This window comes from Dendronephthya gigantea, unplaced genomic scaffold (assembly GCF_004324835.1).
Source record: "Dendronephthya gigantea isolate DGI-Jeju-01 unplaced genomic scaffold, DenGig_1.0 000089F, whole genome shotgun sequence".
Lineage (NCBI taxonomy): Eukaryota > Metazoa > Cnidaria > Anthozoa > Malacalcyonacea > Nephtheidae > Dendronephthya > Dendronephthya gigantea.
The window spans coordinates 419,117-437,947 of NW_021163099.1; the positions used below are offsets into that span (position 1 = coordinate 419,117).

The 18,831-nt window shown below is 37.7% G+C and overlaps 5 protein-coding genes across 5 annotated transcripts; 3 read left to right on the forward strand and 2 right to left on the reverse strand.

Annotated features, from left to right (window-relative positions):
• Positions 1–997: 997 nt before the first annotated feature.
• Positions 998–1,966, forward strand: LOC114533309. Its single transcript, XM_028554818.1, has 2 exons — positions 998–1,006; positions 1,076–1,966. The coding sequence occupies exons 1-2, from the start codon at positions 998–1,000 to the stop codon at positions 1,964–1,966; spliced, it is 900 nt and encodes a 299-aa protein (XP_028410619.1).
• Positions 1,967–2,553: 587 nt separating this feature from the next.
• LOC114533310 lies at positions 2,554–4,174 on the reverse strand. Its single transcript, XM_028554819.1, has 4 exons — positions 3,762–4,174; positions 3,481–3,636; positions 3,274–3,404; positions 2,554–3,128 (listed from the first exon to the last, which is right to left on the reverse strand). Exons 1-4 carry the CDS (start codon positions 4,172–4,174, stop codon positions 2,554–2,556), a joined length of 1,275 nt encoding a protein of 424 aa, XP_028410620.1.
• A 1,351-nt stretch (positions 4,175–5,525) lies between these two features.
• On the forward strand, positions 5,526–7,561 carry LOC114533336 (collagen triple helix repeat-containing protein 1-like). The gene is made up of 3 exons (XM_028554845.1): positions 5,526–5,669; positions 5,932–6,228; positions 6,992–7,561. Exons 1-3 carry the CDS (start codon positions 5,580–5,582, stop codon positions 7,340–7,342), a joined length of 738 nt encoding a protein of 245 aa, XP_028410646.1. The 5' UTR covers positions 5,526–5,579; the 3' UTR covers positions 7,343–7,561.
• Positions 7,562–10,853: 3,292 nt separating this feature from the next.
• On the forward strand, positions 10,854–12,488 carry LOC114533311 (putative ATP-dependent DNA helicase Q1). The gene is made up of 2 exons (XM_028554820.1): positions 10,854–11,453; positions 11,648–12,488. Exons 1-2 carry the CDS (start codon positions 10,975–10,977, stop codon positions 12,486–12,488), a joined length of 1,320 nt encoding a protein of 439 aa, XP_028410621.1. The 5' UTR covers positions 10,854–10,974.
• Positions 12,489–12,970: 482 nt separating this feature from the next.
• Positions 12,971–13,770, reverse strand: LOC114533388. The gene is made up of 2 exons (XM_028554902.1): positions 13,593–13,770; positions 12,971–13,427 (listed from the first exon to the last, which is right to left on the reverse strand). Exons 1-2 carry the CDS (start codon positions 13,707–13,709, stop codon positions 13,044–13,046), a joined length of 501 nt encoding a protein of 166 aa, XP_028410703.1. The 5' UTR covers positions 13,710–13,770; the 3' UTR covers positions 12,971–13,043.
• Positions 13,771–18,831: the final 5,061 nt, after the last annotated feature.

An 18,831-nucleotide genomic window follows, 5' to 3' on the forward strand; every position in this document is an offset into this window, starting at 1 on the left:
CACAATTCTATTCGAATGGCGTGCCTTGGTCGTCGCCATAATTATTGGTTCAATCAAGTGTCTTCCGTGACGACAGTGTACCCAAATTATAGCATGTAGCTATCGAAATTAAAATTACCAACCAACCATTTTTTTATATGTTTTTAAAATGTTTTCGTCACGAATGTTAACGAGAAGATCGGTTTTTTTTCGGAAATCTGAAGCACCAATCTGTATTGGTCGCAATCATTGTTGAGAAAATATCAACAACTTATTCTCCTCTTTCACAAATACCATAATGCTTTGCGCTTTGGGGGGTTATTTAAAAAATATTTCCTTTGTACCATTTGTTTACAATTTTACATTGTTAATAATGGGTAAAAAAGACTATTGTTGTGCTCCTGGATGTTCAAATATAACCGAACGAAAAACCCTGAACTACAATTCTACAGAATTCCGAAAGAGAAAACTAGGAGAAAGAGCTGGCTGGCTAGAATTAGGCGTGATTTTGTCCCTTCTGAAAACACACGACTGTGTTCTTCTCATTTCGCTGACGGCGTCAAGTCAGATGAAAAAACCAGTCGAAATTTTATTCCTTCGATTTTTGAATACTCTCACTTGGCACAAACAACTCCAAGGACCACGAACAACAGTGTCACCAAAGATACAGCATTGGAAGTTATTACAGAACCGAAGCTGAAGAGGCAACGAAGAATGCCGGTAAGCCTGTCTAAACTTCCTTCTGATTTATCTTTTCCTCAAAGGTTTGATTGGCATCTTTTTATTCATAGACGAATCAGATACGCTTTTTAAAAACCAGTTGTGAATTTTAATAATTCATAACCTGTTCTGTAACATTCAACGTTTGCGCACTGTGCAGCAATTGTTAAAATCCTTTATATTTTAACTTAGGTACCCACTCGAAAAGGGAGGCCTAAAGGTAATCCACAAGATGATAACTTTGGAAGGCACAATGTTTGGGGAGTATGCCTTCCTTCGAGCCATCCTCTGAAAGCACATGATTATTGTAGAACACAGGCTTATCCAGACAACCTAAACTTTGATTCAGAAACCTTAAAGCATATCAATGACTTAGAAAGTAGAGTACAGAAACTTGAAGAAGAAAAAAAATCTTCGCTCACGATGCCTCATTTTAGCCCAATTGAAGCATGATGATTCTAGCTTTCAGTTTTGGACTGGATTTCCTAATTATGGTTCTTTCAGTGCTTTGTTTCAGTACCTGGAGTGTGCTTTAGTAAACAAGAGAAACTGGAGGGGATCTGATTTGTTACGCAAGGTAAATGTAACAGAAAGAAAGAGAGGGGCCCCAAGCAAGTTATCACTTGAGGAGGAATTTTTTATGGTTCTGATTCGCCTCAGACTTGGACTCACCTTGACTGACTTGGCATCGCGTTTTATGCTCAGTGAAGGCAATATTAGCAAAATATTCACTACTTGGATCAATTTAATGTACTTTGAATTAAAAGACCTCTGCCAAATGCCAGAATCTCTGGATGAAGGAAAGGCCAAGCACTTTTCCAATTTTCCAAATGTGAAGATTATCATTGATTGTACAGAAATTTTTACAGAGAAACCATCATCATTGCAAGCATGCAAAGAAATATATTCCAATTATAAAGGGCACACAACATTCAAGTTTTTAGTTGGAATTGACACACATGCAGCAGTTGTTTATGTTTCTCGAGCTTGGGGTGGGCGCACTTCGGACAAACATATTACATCAAACTGTAATGACTTACTAGATTCAATGAAAGAGGGGGATGAGATAATGGCTGATAGAGGATTTGACATAGATGATGTCTTAAGTGTTCCAGGTGTTAAAGTTATCATCCCAGATTTTAAGGGGAAAGACCGCTCACAAATGAGGGCAGTTGAAAGTAGAAGGTCAGAAAATATAGCAGTGGCACGAATACATGTGGAGAGGGCAATACAGAGAATCAAGATTTATCGTATTCTTCGAACTTAAATACCTTTGACTATGACACACTTAGCTGAGCAAATATTTACTGTTTGTGCCTATTTAGTTAATTTCCAGTCCCCAATACTACAATAGGTTGACAGTTAAATATTGAATAGAGCATTGGAAACAAAACTTTTCAATATCAAATATTTCAGAATCATACTTTGATATATATTTCCCTAACATATTATTTGTCTGTACAATAAATTACAGTATAAGTAAACTATATGTACAATTCAACTATTTAAAGTTTTCAACAATGGATAAATAAATTATTAATGCATTTCATTAATATTACCAGTGGGTAAATAACTTATTGTAAATTGTGCTGCACATATATATGTGGTACTATCACATTACTCCATTACATTTAGAAACCCTTGGGGCAGCCCTAATAATTCAATGGTATTTGTATAATAATTATTCCTCTCTTACAACAGTGCTGAGAGATTCATATGTAATTCCAAGTTTACCAATTCTACTGTGTCCAAACTTAACCCGAGGATATGCAAGCTCCAATAAAATAATGTCATAATAAAATTTCCTAAGCCTGGGTAGTTGCTGTTCCCAAAATTTCTGGCAGTAAGCAGTGTTCAGAACAAATATAGCCTTTCCATCTGAAGCAACAAAATCAGCCCAAAGGGTGGATTGTTGTGCTGGCCTCTGGTTTCCCGTTCTATTGAATCAACTTCCTCTTGGCTTACACATATTTCACTCAAAACATTTTCTGCTTTTTCTCGAATTTCTTGCAAGCAAATTGTATTACCAAGATTATGCTTTAAGATTTCTTCAATTTCATTATTGTCAGCATTTGCATATGAGCTAGTCTGTACCTCAATATCACAACAAATAGCTAAACTTGCATCATAATTCTCACAAATATAAACGTCTGGTAGATTACACTCAGATGCAGGTTGGGCAGAATCATTTTCCACCTTTGATAACAGGTAAACTATGGGAGGCATTGGTTTACCCATATTTGCTTCTAGAATTGCCTGCCTCAAGTTAGATTTTCGTTCTTCCTTTGTTAGGGGATTTTCATCACTGTTTTTGTACAAATCCTCTGTTATTGCAAGAGATGGTCGGAATTTCTTTTCAGGTGGTTGCTCTCCCACTTTAGCTTTGTAAATATTTATATTTTCAACCATTGGTGGTTTTACTTTGGCACCTGGAAAAAGAGCAAAGATTATTCCATAATAATTCACAGGCAGCTGATAGCAAAAATTCTTAAGATGATTCTACAAAGAAAAATGTGCAGAAATATTGTATTCTATTTCAGTGCTGACATGTTAGATTATGTAGGATTATTTTACCTTTAGGTTCTGTCCATGAGCAAGGTAAGTCCGTACAAGTAGGGTCTGAAGGGATTTGCACTTTTCCTTCTGCAATAATGTCAGCCAAGACAAACAACAAAGCACCAACATGGCTGCAATTACCTCGCAAACTTTATGATGGAAAAAAAACACATTTACTACCATCACACTTACTACCATCACACCAAATTTGCAAAAATAGCTTACCCAACTGTGCAGGTACAATATGCAAATAATGGCTTGCTGGTCTCCATGTGCATGACAACATACATCGTCTTCATTTCTTCTGGATCGGTGGAGAATGATGGGTTGCAACAACCTCTTAAAACCCACATATTTTCATACTCTGGTAATGAATGAACCCTAATTTACAGCAAAACAGCCAAACGGAAATATATTAATATTTATATAGGTATAAATTTTTAGGAAAAAATGTTTCTGCTACAGACAAAGAATTGTGCACTAGATATGTTGTTGTAAATATTTACTTTAAAGAGTGAACTCCTTGTTTGTGCTCCCAAGCACGAAGGGTTTTGTATTTCTTGACGTCCGCTTTGGTATAACCCGCTCCAACTAAAAAGGTCTTTACCATGGACTCTTCCACAACTTGCGGTAAACCAGTGAGACTCTTGCTCCAGTTTTTTAGTTTCTGTAGCTGCCTTATCGACGGTAAGCTTTGGTCTTCAGCAGGTTGGGGCAACGGCACAGACGAACTCGTAGACGAAGTTGATATGTTTAAACCATTACAGACAAGATTAAGTATGGCTTTCTTTCCAAACGACTTTTCAACGTCAATGTCCAAACTTTTAGCGATATGTTTTAATTTTGTTTTGGACAGTTGTGCAACGTCCTTGAACGTCTTTAACGAGTTTACAATTGATACTTCCTGTCTGTCCCCCATTTTGTTTACATCGCAGTCCCCCCAAAGCGCAAAGCATTATGGTATTTGTGAAAGTGGAGAATAGTGCAGAAATTCAATAATCGCAACAGAAATAAGTAAAAACGAGTGACAATCCATATAAAAATTCAAAATTGGGAGAATGGACAAAATGTCACAATCGTGCCAATGACAGGTTACATAGGGGACAATCAATAACAAATCACATATAAAAAACAATGAACATAAGTAGCGCAAACCTAGTACTTACTTAATACCTACTATAATAACGAACCACTGATTTGCGTTTAAAAGTTTTTGACCTATCGCGAGACACTACCAGCCCTTTACAATTTACCTGTCTCCACTCTACATTACGGCTCTGTCAATCACGATATATAGCTTATTTTTCAAGACATCACGCTGCACACACATGATGCCAATAACCGGTGTTCATTGAATATGTAAGTTTAAATGGAAGATTCATTTGGTAGATGTTTATACTTTTTAAGTGTTTACTACGGATGCAAATACGATCACTTATATGAACACAGGGACGCCAGAACAGGGGGCAGAATCCTCGGACATTTATTTCGGTGTATTGTGAAAGCTATTTTTTAACATAGATTGTATATCGGCTAGAACATCCGGGATGCTTCAATCAGAATACTTTATACAGACGTACAATATCTTAACAGATGAGTTAATGGCGCAATGGGGTTCCGGGCACTTTCTAAGTTCGAGTGTAAGGAGTGTTCATCAAGTATATAATATTTTATTGAATGCTCTGTTTTTGTTTCATCAGCCAATAATTATTATTTCCCCCAATGTATAATAAGCGGAGGTAAATATCAGGTGTACTTGAACACGGAAGTGCGTTCGAGCACATTTCGTGCCATGTTATAAATTTCCTTTCTAGTTTAAGAATAGCAATCCATGTTCAAATAATTTAGAAGGTCAACAACTGTATCCCAACCCTCACTCTCAAATTCTTTAGGTGGGCTCAATTATACCTCGATCGGTACGATTTTTCGCGGTAATTATAATCGTATATAAGCTCTTAATTTTAAATGTTTCATCTTTATCGGGCTCACTTAAGGAACACTTTGACGAGGGTGTATGAAAACGGCAACCTTAATCATTCCAAGGAGTCTACGATCTCTTTTTATTTAAAAAGAAGCAATACACCACGCATGTATATCTATATTTCCCCTCGCACGTTTTTAGCTGTTGACGTGCAATATCAGGCAATAACAATTTCCTTTTCTTAAGTACATTGTTTTTATTCGGTACATGCATCCCTTAGTTCTCGAGCAGAGATAAAGAGTTATTATTATTGATTAAGAAGAACATTATAAGAGAAGCAGCTCACCGAACTCTCATTAGACACTCAGGATTTGCACGACATTCCTTTTCGTCCCGCAAAACGATGAAGTTCATATCGCTTGCTGTGTTCGCTTTTGCTTTGGTTTCGCACACCCTGGCTGATACAGGTGACAAGCATGACAACGAGCCTCGTGTAAGAATACTAAAATTGAATGTAAACTATCTGTATCGTTGTTGCTATTATAGAGGCAATTACATAGTGTCAGTCAGCCTAATGTCAAGATGAAGTTCGGTCGCATCTTGATCAAAATAGATCTGCATTTGGCTAAAAGAGAAATAACTTGTTAACACCTCAAAGCCAGTTTGAGCTATGTAACGTGGGCATGACTATAAAAACTACCAAGGCTTCAAGGAGAGTTCGTTCAATATATACATAAATATTAATGTCTCTTTAGGAACCTGGAATGCGAACAAAAAGAGGACCGCCTGGCGGTTGTTTACCAGGCCAACCAGGATGCCACACTCCTAGTTGCCAAAAGGGGCAATGCTGTGGTGTTCCGGGTGTCCCTGGTGTTCCAGGCGTACCTGGACAGACTGGCAGAGACGGCCAACCAGGCCGTGCTGGTGTGCCTGGGGCAATTGGAGCTCCTGGTCAACAAGGTGAGAAAGGTGATCGTGGTGATTCCGCGACATCAAACTGGAAACAATGTACTTGGAAGGTTGCAGATGGAAAAGACAATGGACTAATTCGTGTAAGCTTTTATACTCTTTTACTCTTTAGAATTACTTAAGGAAATTTTAAAAATGATTAAATTTTTTACTTTTATAGTCATATTTGACGGATACCTCCGCGTGGCCTTTAACAGAAATATAGCTATGCATATTGTTGTTTCATAGAGATTGGTTCTCAAAATCATATTTTGTTTACTTCTATAGTTTATTTTGTTTCAATATTTTGGAAAAGTACAATTTCGAGGCCAGATCGATATTACTGTATCGATAAATACATACGGAAATCTTATGACCTTTAAGTTTACGTATATCCAAACTAATTAAGTTAAATCAATCGTGTTTACGATACTTCAGATCGAGTCAGCTTTACTTCACAACTTGTTTCAATGGTGAGAAACATTAATTTTAAGAAACTATGATAACGATAATCCTATTCTGTACTTTTAAAAAGCACGACAAGCCTCCTTTGCCCTTTGACAGTTTACAAGAGCTGAAATTCTACTTGGGATAATTTGTATACAGTGGCGTAGCCAGCCCGACAATTTAGTCATGCTATGCTAATATTTTGGTGTTCATTGACTTCGAAAACAATGAATTTCTAAAGAGTTTAATAATTCTAATGACTTAAAATTTGCATAGCATGACCACATTGTCAGGCTGGCTACGCCACTGTTTGTATATATATTATCAGTGGCGCAGCAAGCTTGATGAGTCCAACTCAATTGAGAAAACAATTTATTCCTAAGAAGTAAGAACTATATATTTCGTTTATAATGTTTTTAGGAATGCACGTTTGTTAAAAAACGAGACGAATCTTATCTTCGGGTTTTCTACGCTGGAAATCTTCGCATCTACAACTGTGATGCTTGTTGCAAACGATGGTATTTCACTTTTAATGGAGCCGAATGCAATGCTCCTATTGAAGGTGTTTATTATATGTGGAAAGGAAGAAACACTCAAAACCTTCACCGCCATCGACATATTGAAGGTTATTGTGGCAATATTCGTCAAGGCAATATCCGTGTTGGATTTAATGTTGGTAATTGCCACGGTTATGGAAACGCTGACGCGTATTCCGGATGGAATTCTTTCTCGCGTATTGTGATTGAAGAAGTCCCACCTCCACAACAATAGATTAAATGCTACCTGCTTTTACATTTATTGCTTTATATAGAAATACGTTTTAATTTCTGAATAATTTCTCTGTGTGAATTTTTCTTTTTGGGAAATTTAGAGAATAATCACATATGAATACAATAATTATACTAAGTCTACAGTGAATATTATTTTGCTTAAGTAAAAAACGTGATGGAGTAATTCTTATAACTCTTAATAAATGCACGCCAAACTTGATGTGTCGCCCGTATTTCTGACTACACGTCTCACAGGGCGGATCTAAGGATGATCAGAGCGATTCCAGGACTGAGGTAAATTTAAAAAAAAAGCCTAGGATATGAATTGGAAAAAAGAACAGTCCAGTGCCCTGCATGCATGCATCAAACAAAAGTTCACAGTCCAGTTTTAAAAATATTATCTGGCCTAAAGCCTTCGAACATGAAAGCGTAGAAAGCGCTTTTACTCGTGAGTTTTCCTCGTTTCGTCATTCGCTACATCACTCCAGCGGTCTGATTGGCTATCTTTTTTATCGCTTTGTGGATTAAATTAATTCCCGTCCGATCAGATGATATTTAAAAGTGGTTAGCTGATTTTAACTTGCGATTCCTGTGCGAAAACTTGACCGATTTTAATAAAAATGGGACCACTTTAAAGAAGAAGAAATTGTTCTCAGTGGATACATGTTTTTTTAGATCGATATGTTGCCAACTCGCTATGATATTCAATTTAATGTGCATTCGTTTTATATATTATTCAATATTACACATCAAAGAGGCCTAATCTATAAAGTATTGCCCAAATGCAAACTAAAACGGGTTAAAGTGATTTAGTTCACATAATAAAATTACATCGCATCACCGGCAATAATATTTCACAATAATAAAAATATCGACAAAAATTCCAGGCAAAAAAGCCGAAAATCTGTCCCCTAGGTCCAATTTTAAGTCAGAAATCAATTTTTCGGGTCAAATTTATCCTAGTGGGAGGGCATTATATTAAACATCGTAAACGTGTTTGGTTTTGTAATTTTATTTGTCGGGAATAAATCGTTCAAAAAGGGAAGGATTACAAGAGAATTCTAAATCATTTGTGGATTTTGGTCAAGGAATTATAGTCACTCAAACACATTTTGGTGCCGATTCCCGGGAATTGAAGTCTATTGAAGTCTAAAATTCGTGATTTATCATTGATAATTTGTGAATCAAACATGGCGGATGTAAGTAAAAAAGTGAGAATTTGAGCCGGACATCGAAGTCATGCAAAGAAAATTATGTCTATGGCTAGAGAAACATTCGAAAAGGTCGAAGGCAGAGGAAATGTGGGGTCGTTAAAAAAGCTCAAGTCTTTGGAATCTGAATAAAAAGATAAATTTTCGCAGCTAAAAAATATGGATACCGAAATCGCAGAATCACTCGAAGATGGAAAAGCAATGAATTAAGAAGTCAAAGCCAGTTGTGAATTCGTAAGTGCTGTTTATGATTGTGTTTCTGATGTTTTTCTGTTAGTATAGGAAGCTCAAATAACGAAAAACCCTCAACTGGCTTCTCAACCCCCCTGACTGCATTGTATGGAAAGCCAAACATTATTCATGCAAGATTACTTAAGTTAGAACTTAAAAAATTTGGTTGAAATCCTGTCGAGAGGACATCTTTTGGGACTCTTTCAATCAGCTGTAGTCTAAAACCTGTAAAGGAGTATGTATGCATTTCAGTTTGGACCGATTATCTCAACTGTCTTAGGGTAAAATTACCATGACGGTCAACATGAAAATCTGAATCCGGGACGAAAGTCCTAAAATGACCACACCCAGAAACGGCATAGTCGACATAGCTCTAATTCCTGAATTATCAAAGCTACGTCTTTCTGAATTGTTTATATGGTTCAGAATGGTTGCTTTTAGGGGTTGTCACTGGAGAGTGAAATTAGCCTAAGTTTCATATTTTACTATGAAAATGAATGTTTACAGTGGCGTAGCCAGCCTGGCGATTTTGTCCCGCTATGTAAATTTCGAGTTATTATAATTATTCATTCCTTTAGAAATTTATTGTTTTCACAGTCAATGAACACTAAAATATTAGCATAGCGGGGCAATTCGTCAGGCTGGCTACGCTACTGAATGTTTACCATACCAGGTCAACTGCTATTTATGCATAAAAATAAAGATTCACCTGGCAAAGTCTAATTTTCTCTAATTTCCAAAACACGTTTGCCATATGATAAAAAAACATGCTTTTTTTAATGTTTATGAATTGCTTAAAACATGCTTATTTTAATGCTTACTTTAATGTTTTATTCATTATAAATTTCCTATAATGATACGACATATTTCATTTCACTTACCCCCCGCCAAAACACGATTTCAGCCATATTTTGCGAATTTGATCGCCGTTTTTCGCCGTCCGTCGCAAGCACCATCCAAATAACGTACTTTACCACGATTCTAATAATTTAGCACGATGAATAATTGATAGCTACAATAGCAGCTATCCAAAATTTAAAAGCATTTGTCCCACTTTGAAGTAAAAAACCACCCCTCGTTTATCGGGAGTGAAATTTAAGTGCGAAATTTTCAAAATAATTTAAAAAGTCTAGCGCACAATCCACGACAAATGCTCGTGGGCAACATTGCAGGGGGGTGCGCGTTTTCACGAAGATATTTCTGGTTTATTTTTTTAGCTTTTTAATGAGAAATATTAACAGCAAAACGGACAAATTTTACTCGGGTTGTTGACTGTTTGTGGTTGTGAACAAATGTATTCTTGAATATTTCTCCCCCCGGAATGTTGTCCACGAGGGTTTGTCGCGGGGTTTGCGCGAGTCTTTCAAATTATTTTAAATCTTTCGCAGTTGAATTCATTCCCGACAAACGAAGGGAGGTTTTTTACTTCCAAGTTGGACAATTTAAATGCCGAGACAATAAAACTGAGACCTATGGTAGCTTTTTAGCCTCAGTTATAATGACAAAGATTCCTGAAGAAATGCGTATTGCCATCATAAGAGAATTATCATCTAATGACTGGCAATTAGAGCCTCCTTAAACTGCGTGAAAAATGTCAACATATTCCTGGTTCCCTACCAAATAGCAGGGACAATCGATACAGAGGCATTCTTTCTACATCACATTCACTGCTCACTGACACCAATAATGATGATCAACAGGGTCCATGGTGCACTTACTGCAAGGGAAATCATACATCAGCTAGCTGTACTATTGTTACCCAAATCTCTCCAAGAAAACAAATTCTGCGAAAGAAGGGAAAGTGTTTTGTATGTTCACAGGCGGGATACTTTGCTGCAAACTGTAGGTAACCCAAAAAAGGATGCCTGCGTTGTCATTTGAATCACCATATATCAATATGTGAGTCAACCTCGTACCCAGGGTCTTTTACCTACGCTCCACGGCCCACGCTGCGGCAAAGACCCTGGCAGAAGCTGGTCACGTGTTTAGCGAACAATTTGTTGCCTCAGGGAGTGTGGATTAGAGTATCATATTACATGCTTCCACATCCGGATTTGATTTTGCCATGTTGGACCATCTTGCTTTTTTATCTTGCTTGGAGTTTGCCGTTTTGAACAGTTTATACGAAGAAAAAAATTTTAAACCAAGGCAAGTCATATGTCTTGAAAGTGTTTATCTTCATAATGATGTTATGTGTGTTTTGCCGACGGGATACGGCAAGTCCCTAGTTTTCCATCTGTTGCCAATGCTGTTGTATGCCAAGATCAAGTTGCGTGGCGATTTAATTTGTGGTTGGAGGTCAAGGGGTTTGACTGCGGCTGTAGTTGACTCGATTGTAGTCGTTGTCTCTCCTCTAAATTCTTTGATCTCTGATCAAATATCCCGTCTAAATAAGAGTGGCATCCGGGCGTCTGTCTTAACGGTGAAAGAGTCGAAGGATGAACGAAGTCAACGAGGGGAAGAAGACGATTCTGATGAAATGGGAAACATTGAGATTAATTTCTGCTTTTGTGAAGAACAAATGTTACGCGATGGCTGTTATAATATTGTTTTTGCACATCCAGAAGCATTAATATCCAGCAAGTACGGTCGTGATTTGTTGTTAAGCGACAAATATCAGGAAAATGTTCGTGCGATTGTTGTGGACGAAGTCCATTGCATTATTGACTGGTATGTATAAATATAAACTTTGAAACAACGTATTTTGTATGGTAACTATAAGGAACTCTAAAAAATTCCAACTCTTATTACTTGGTTCTATTACCACTGGGCTATAACACAAACTTAATATTTTAGGATGGATTTATCAATTTGAATATTGCATTGACTAAAATTCTAATATTTTTCAATTTGAATATTTTTAGGGGAAACGACTTTAGAAAGGATTACAGCAAGTTGGGAGTGCTTTGTGCCCTTTTTTCAGACGTCCCAGTTCTTGCAATGACAGCAACTGCAAGTCAAACTGATATAAAATATATCCGGGACTCATTGGGGTTGAAAAAGGTGAAGTGTATAATTGGCAACCCTGACAGAAGAAATATATTTTATCAAAAAATATTTCAAAGTGGGAAAGATGTTGATACTATCCACTTAATTTTAATGCCAATTGCTACCGCCCTGTTAAAGAAAAAGATTGAATTTCCTTTAACAATTGTATATGTTCCATTGCGCTTGTGTGGTTTTGCATACAAACTGTTTGAACATGTTCTTGGCAGTGAGCAATATTATCCTACTGGTTCACATAGACCAGCAAACAGGTTGTTTGCACAATTCCATGCTCCCCAAACAGAAGAAATGAAGAAAGAAATATTGATGCAACTTAGTTCTGGAAGAAGTGTTGTCCGTGTTGTATTTGCAACAGTAGCTACTGGGATGGGGGTGGACATACCTAACATCCGCCAGGTGGTACATATTGGTCCTCCATGCTCTGTAAAAGCATACTTCCAAGAGACTGGACGTGCTGGCAGGGATGGACAGCCTGCATCAGCTTATTTGTATTACTGCAATAGAGACATTGCAAAGAACAAAGTGGGGATGCAAGATGATATGCGTGAGTTTTGTGCCAGTTCTGATGTATGCCTCAGAAAATTAATGCTAATGTCACTGGATTATGAACAAGACTTTTATATAAAACCATTGCATCTTTGTTGTGGCTCCTGTAAGAAACACTGTAAATGTTCCAGCTGCTTGCAAGTATTAATGTAAAACATTAAGTTGGAGACAAATGTTTGGTCATGAAAGAGACATCATAGAATTGTTTTGTTGTATTATGTGTTTACATCTTATTGACTGCAAATTAAGGTAAAATGTAGAAAATATTTACAGCATCCTGGCTTACATCTAATTAAATGAAATTTGTCCTGCACAAATGTGAAGGGTTACAGGACCAACAATGATAAAGTCAAATACAACAAACTAGTACTGCATCAAACATGCATATTGTTTGTTAATTGTTAATTGTAAGAGTGCTTAAATCATAGTGTGTGTGAATAAAGATAAAAACCATGATACCTATAAAAGAATTTTCCAACCGGTTTGACAAAACTTGATTGAAACATCAAATCTGACAGTAATGACATTTAGAATATGGTGCTGCATATTAGCACAGTTTGACAACACAATATACATTTTCAGTAATTATTTCACAACTGCATGGTTCATGCCAATTTATAATATAATAATGCCAATGTGCACATTCACCATTGTCTTCTGTCTGACTTCTATGCATTTGTGACATGTACTGGTAATTCCTGAAAAGGTCTATTGAGGTTCTTCTGCTACAGGATAGTGGATTAATATATTGTTCTTATGTCGTTCCATCCATTCCTTGAACTTGTCTTTATCTAACAAGTGTGTTGGATTGTGAGAAATGCCATCAAATGTTTCAAATTTCCTTTCCTCTTCCTGTCTGAAAGGCCTTAAACTTCTCAGGTCTCTTGCAACTATGGCCTCATCATCAGTTGAAGACTTGTGAGTATGGCTTGTTGACTTAGCATGAATGTTCATTTGTGCCTCAAATGCTTCCACAATCTCAGTCACTCCACCTGATGCTTTGCTTGCTCGTTTTATTGCTTTCTCTGTCTTATTGGCACCCATTGACCTTATCAACTTTTTCATTTCACAGTTTCTGTTTTCCTGAAACAGGTCAATCTCTATGTTATTATAGTATTGTCAATTAGTATAATTAAGTTAATTAGTATGCATGGTATAGCTTTATACAGATGTTAATATTCGCATACATAATGTAGTATATAGATAGACGGTTTTCAAAATATAGTCAGATTCTATGTGATTCTTTACCTGAAACAGGTCAATCTCTATGTTATGACCAGCACCACCTTTCCAGTTAACAGTTGCTGCCCACTTGCAACGATGAGCTTCAGCTTTTGAAAGCAACACTTCTGTTTGAAGAATGTTAATTAACATCTCTATTGCAAAGTCATTAAAGCCAGGTGTTGAGAAGAAATGAGTTAATAATTGTTTACGCAGAATGAAAATGTGTTCACCATTGCCAGTAGCAACAGCATCCTTGAAGTCAGCTAACAACATGAAACACTCAAGCAAGTTATCAGCATATGCCCAAACACCATCTGCAACTTCGTTTGATGCACTATCATCTGAAATCCCATCCAAAACACTATCTGAATCATCACTCTTTTCTTCATTGAAAACAAACTCATCAAGAAACTTGTCAACAACTTGAAAAATATACTGCTTTCCATATTCATCACCAGAAACACTTGCACTATGAGGAACGTTTGCAGTGGGATCGTGCTTTCTGTCTTCCATTTGAAAAAATTCCATGAGAGCTTCAACAACATAGCATTTACCAATACTGAAAAACAGTTGTTCACAATCCTCATAGTGCTTCACGTCTACAGTAACATTTCTTCGGTTCAGTTTCTCACGAAAGAATCGAAGTGTACCTTTCTCTCTGCCTGAGTTTTTGTAGAGTTTTTTGAATATGGTCTAAATGGAAAAGGTTTACTCATTTTTGGCAATTTTATATAATATTTCAAATGGGTTAATTTGCATAATATGGCAGATATGAAGTTACATGGTTACATGTATTGTAGTCATACATACCTTCAAAAGCTCCTCTTTGTATGCCAGTCAACAATAGAGAAAGGATAAATATGATCAAGTCTTTGCTTTGCTGTGTGACAACCTGATCTTAAGTCTCTTGCCCCTGCAAATCTGACTCTTGTCAATTGATCCCCAAAGCATGGAACTTTCACACCACACAGTGGATCAGTATCAGTTTCTACAGGAGGGATGTGGGATCCAGGTTGGTCAGGTCTGGAGTGGGTTCCAATGGTGGGAGTAGCATCTTGGACATCACTGGGAGGTGGTGAACATAACCCTGCAGCTTCATAGATGTCATGAGTCCACTTTTCAAGTTGATCTAAGACATCAACACATTCTGCATACTTCTTCTCGTCTTTCATCAAAACCGGCATTGTCAACACTTCCGACTTAGTTTCCATCTCACTCTTGTATGCACAGTTTGTGGCTTTAGGTAGATACTGCCTGAACGCTCCAAAATAGGGGAAATATTCAAACAGAATATTAGCAACAAGTATTGTATACCGGTTTCGAATTGCCTCCAATTCCAGTGGATTGATATTCACCAACTCATGAACATTGCAATCTTTCAGTCGTTGCTGTGGACCAGAATCGGGCAATCCTTCATCAGAAACACGGTTAAATACAATACTTGTTGCAACTGCATGAACACTTCTATTTTGCACATTTTGCCTCATGTCATGGGCTTTCTCCTCCCAGTCAATGTTATCTAAGACATACACAAATGAACGTCCTGACTTCACCAACTCTGCGGCACGATCAATGAAGTGTTTGCCAATGTCTTCCAGGATGTTGTATTTGCTTGATGGTTCAAGGCACATACCATACTTGTGAAGACGTGTAACCAGCTATAATGCAGAATATAAATAAGACTAAATATTCATTTCTATTGCACAACTTACCATAACATTATGTCAATTGTCAACACACACATAAAGGTAAATCAGAAAGAATGAGTTTATCTTACATTTCCAGATGCTTGTCCTTCAATTAGCAAAACTGAATTGATTCTTTGAACTCGACTCAATTCATGGCACCGTAAAAACATAATGATGCTGTACACAAAGGAGATGGCATAACTTTTCTTTTCTTTGTATATGGTGCTATCAAATAGTCTACATAGAATCCTATGGACTCTTGGGCATCTGGTCGACAACTCCTCAAGCACTTTTGTAACCCAACTTATGTCTGCCAGACCATCAAAGCTCCTTTCTCTTAGGACAGATGGCTCACTTCTCCTAGCAACTTCTATAAGCTCCTTTTCTGCCTCAATCAAGATTTTCATTCTTAAAATTTAATATGAATATATGATATTAGTATCAAAATACGTTACCACATATTTTAGATTTGTGATTATTACTATATGAAACATCTTATGACTTGCCAACTATAATATAAGTGAATGAATGATTGGTTTGCTTCATCAGCTTGCCTAACAATCTCGTGAAGGAAACCTTTTTACAATATTACACATGCATGAATTAATCACTAATGAAAATACATAATTTGCGTAAAATATAGCGCAAAATATTCCTAAAAGAAAAATTGGCAAGGTTTTGCGCCTATACAAATATACAATGTAAAATTTCAGGTTTTATAAAGTACTTACATTCACAGTCGATAACGCAACAGCAGGAATGACATTTTCTTGTTCAGCAACATTGCCGAAATCGATACTTCGTCGACGTGGCAAATCCCCAGCAGAACGAAGTTTGACGGGTGGTTTCAGCACGGAAGGTGATACGTCAAGACACCGTTTTGTTCTTACAATTTTCTGTAACTCACTCTGAGTTTCGGCGATAACTTTCTTGAACTGCACAACGTTATCAAGTCTTCGCTCACACGGCCGACATATCAAGCGAGGAAGCTCGACGTGCTCAATTAATTCGCTGCCAAAAAATGACTCAACGTTTCGAAGAATTGCTTTATTGTTGGCCCGAAATAGACGTTTACTATGATTTGGATCAGTAACACTGTTGCAAAGCCTGCAACGCGAAGTATTTGCCGTCGATTCCGAACGTTTCTTATAGAACTTTTTAGGCGTGTCTTTACTAGCCATCGACGCAAGTATAAATGAATAGGATTTTGACATTTGATCCAACTTCTTGCTTTGAATTGTAATCTAATACCACGATTGTAGAGAGACATGATGCAAGGTTTTTCACACATTTTGTCTCACAATATTGCAAATATTAATATAAAGTTTCGTGTATTAAAAACAGTGAACTATACAAAAACTAAAGCAATACAAAATACACTTCCCAACTACCCCTCCCATATTAAAATAGTCAAGAAACCCCCAAAATCTGGGGGTCACGTGACCAGCTTCTGCCAGGGTCTTTGCCGCAGCGTGGGCCGTGGAGCGTAGGTAAAAGACCCTGGGTACGAGGTTGTATGTGAGTCTCCAACCAATTCAGATCAAGTGAAAAATCAAGAATCTTTGAAAGGGAGCACAGGGAACAACCCAAATGATACCTCCGAGCAGACTCCTGCTTATGGGAATAACCAGACTACCAGCATGTTAATGAACTCGAAAAACAGCACTCCATTACAAACTGCAAGAGCCAAGGTCAGCAAACCTGGTTGTGATCAACCTAGCGTGAATGCAAGAATCATAATTATTTGACAATTGTAGTCAAAGAAGTTATATCACCAGCAACCTGCAAAGAGTCCTTCGCCTTCCAGTGTCTGGAAATGATACATTACTCATTAAAACGTTTGGAGAAACCTCAGCCAAGTTACAGCGATATCACATTGTCCAGCCGGCGGTTGAGACAATGGATGGAATGGAGATATATATGTCCGCATAATTATGTTGTTCCCACAATATGCCCTCAGCAACCAGATCATTCAATTCACACAAGAAACCCATCCTCACTTACGCGGACTTGAGTTAGCGGACAGTACGCAGAATTCCGCAGAGCTTGCTGTGGATATTCTTATTGGGGTTGATTTTTATTGGCACTTCGTAACTGGTGAGGTCGTTCGTGATAGTAGTCATGGTCCAGTAGCCATTTCAACTAAGCTTGGCTGTGTCTTAGATATCTAGAAGAAAAGATCATTACGCAGAAAGTTATTTCCAGCACTATATTCGAAGTGAAGATATTCGACCCACTTGGTGTCTTTTCACCAATCGTCATTGTCCTGAAAATTCTGTTCCAGCGGTTATGCTAGAAAAGTGTTGACTGGGACGTCCCTGTCGACAAGGAGATAATCGAAGAATGGCGATCCATTCTGGAGAATATGAAAGAAGTCTCTGCTATACCGATACCCAGATGGTATTTTTTCTAAGTTGAACAATCGCACTCTCGAACTGTCTTGCGTTGAGTTGCACGGGTTTGGAGATGCGTCAGGAAAGGCATACGGGGCGGTCGTGTATATTAGAGCCGAGTCTAGTGAATCGGTAGTCTCCACATTAGTGGCATCTAAGGCAAAAGTTGCCCCTATCGCTGGTTGCACTATTCCAAGATTAGAGCTACTTTCCGCGGTTATTCTTGCCCGATTAATATCAAGAGTTCAGAACGCCTTGTGCGAAACGTTCTCGATCACCAGATGTGTCTGTTGGTTGGACTCGGAAATAGCATTATGGTGGATTACCCAGTCAGAGAAAGAATTTAAAACATTTGTCCAAAATCGAGTTGTAAAAATCCGAAGATTAACATCCCTGGAAATGTGTCGACATGTTCCATCGGAAGGCAACTAGTCAGACCTGTTATCTCGCGGATGCAGCGCGTCACGTTTGAAAGATGAAGCACACTGGTGGGAGGGTCCTAATTTTCTGAAATCGCGCGAGAAATTATGGCCAGTGCAGTAACAATTCGGTTTGACGAAACTCGAAGACAGTGAGCTTAAAAAGAGGCAAGAAATAGCGGTAAACGTGGTCAAAGTAGCTAAAGCTGGTATCAATCAAGTCATTGAAATTGAGCGATTCAGCAATTTGGGCAGGTTACTGAGAGTTACGAGTTATGATTTGAGATTTATTTATGTTGCGCCGAAATGTAGATCTGGTCGTATGAGAGAATGTGTTGAACCAAGCGTTGAAGAAATGAATCGTTCAGAAGCATTGTGGATCAAGAACTCGCAAAATTTCGTTCGCGAAGACAAGGGATACGGACAGTTACATATTACGAAACGCATTGGGTCAAGTTGAAGATGAAAGCGGAATTCTGAGGTGTCATAGAAGAATAGGAAACGCTCTCTATCCATACGAAGCGAAGTTCCCAGCTCTTCTCGCGAAAGAAGATCCATTCACCAAATTGGTTATTTGGGATAGTCATACAAAGGTTATGCACAATGGAGCAAGGGACGTTCTGAGAGAAATTCGTGCACGATTCTGGATTACACAAGGCCGTCAAGTCGTCAATAAAGTAATCTCCAAGTGCGTTATACGAATGGAAGCCAAAGCTTGTTGTTTCTGACAAGGCAAAAACGTTTAAGAGTTCGAACTTGAAGGCGTTTCTTT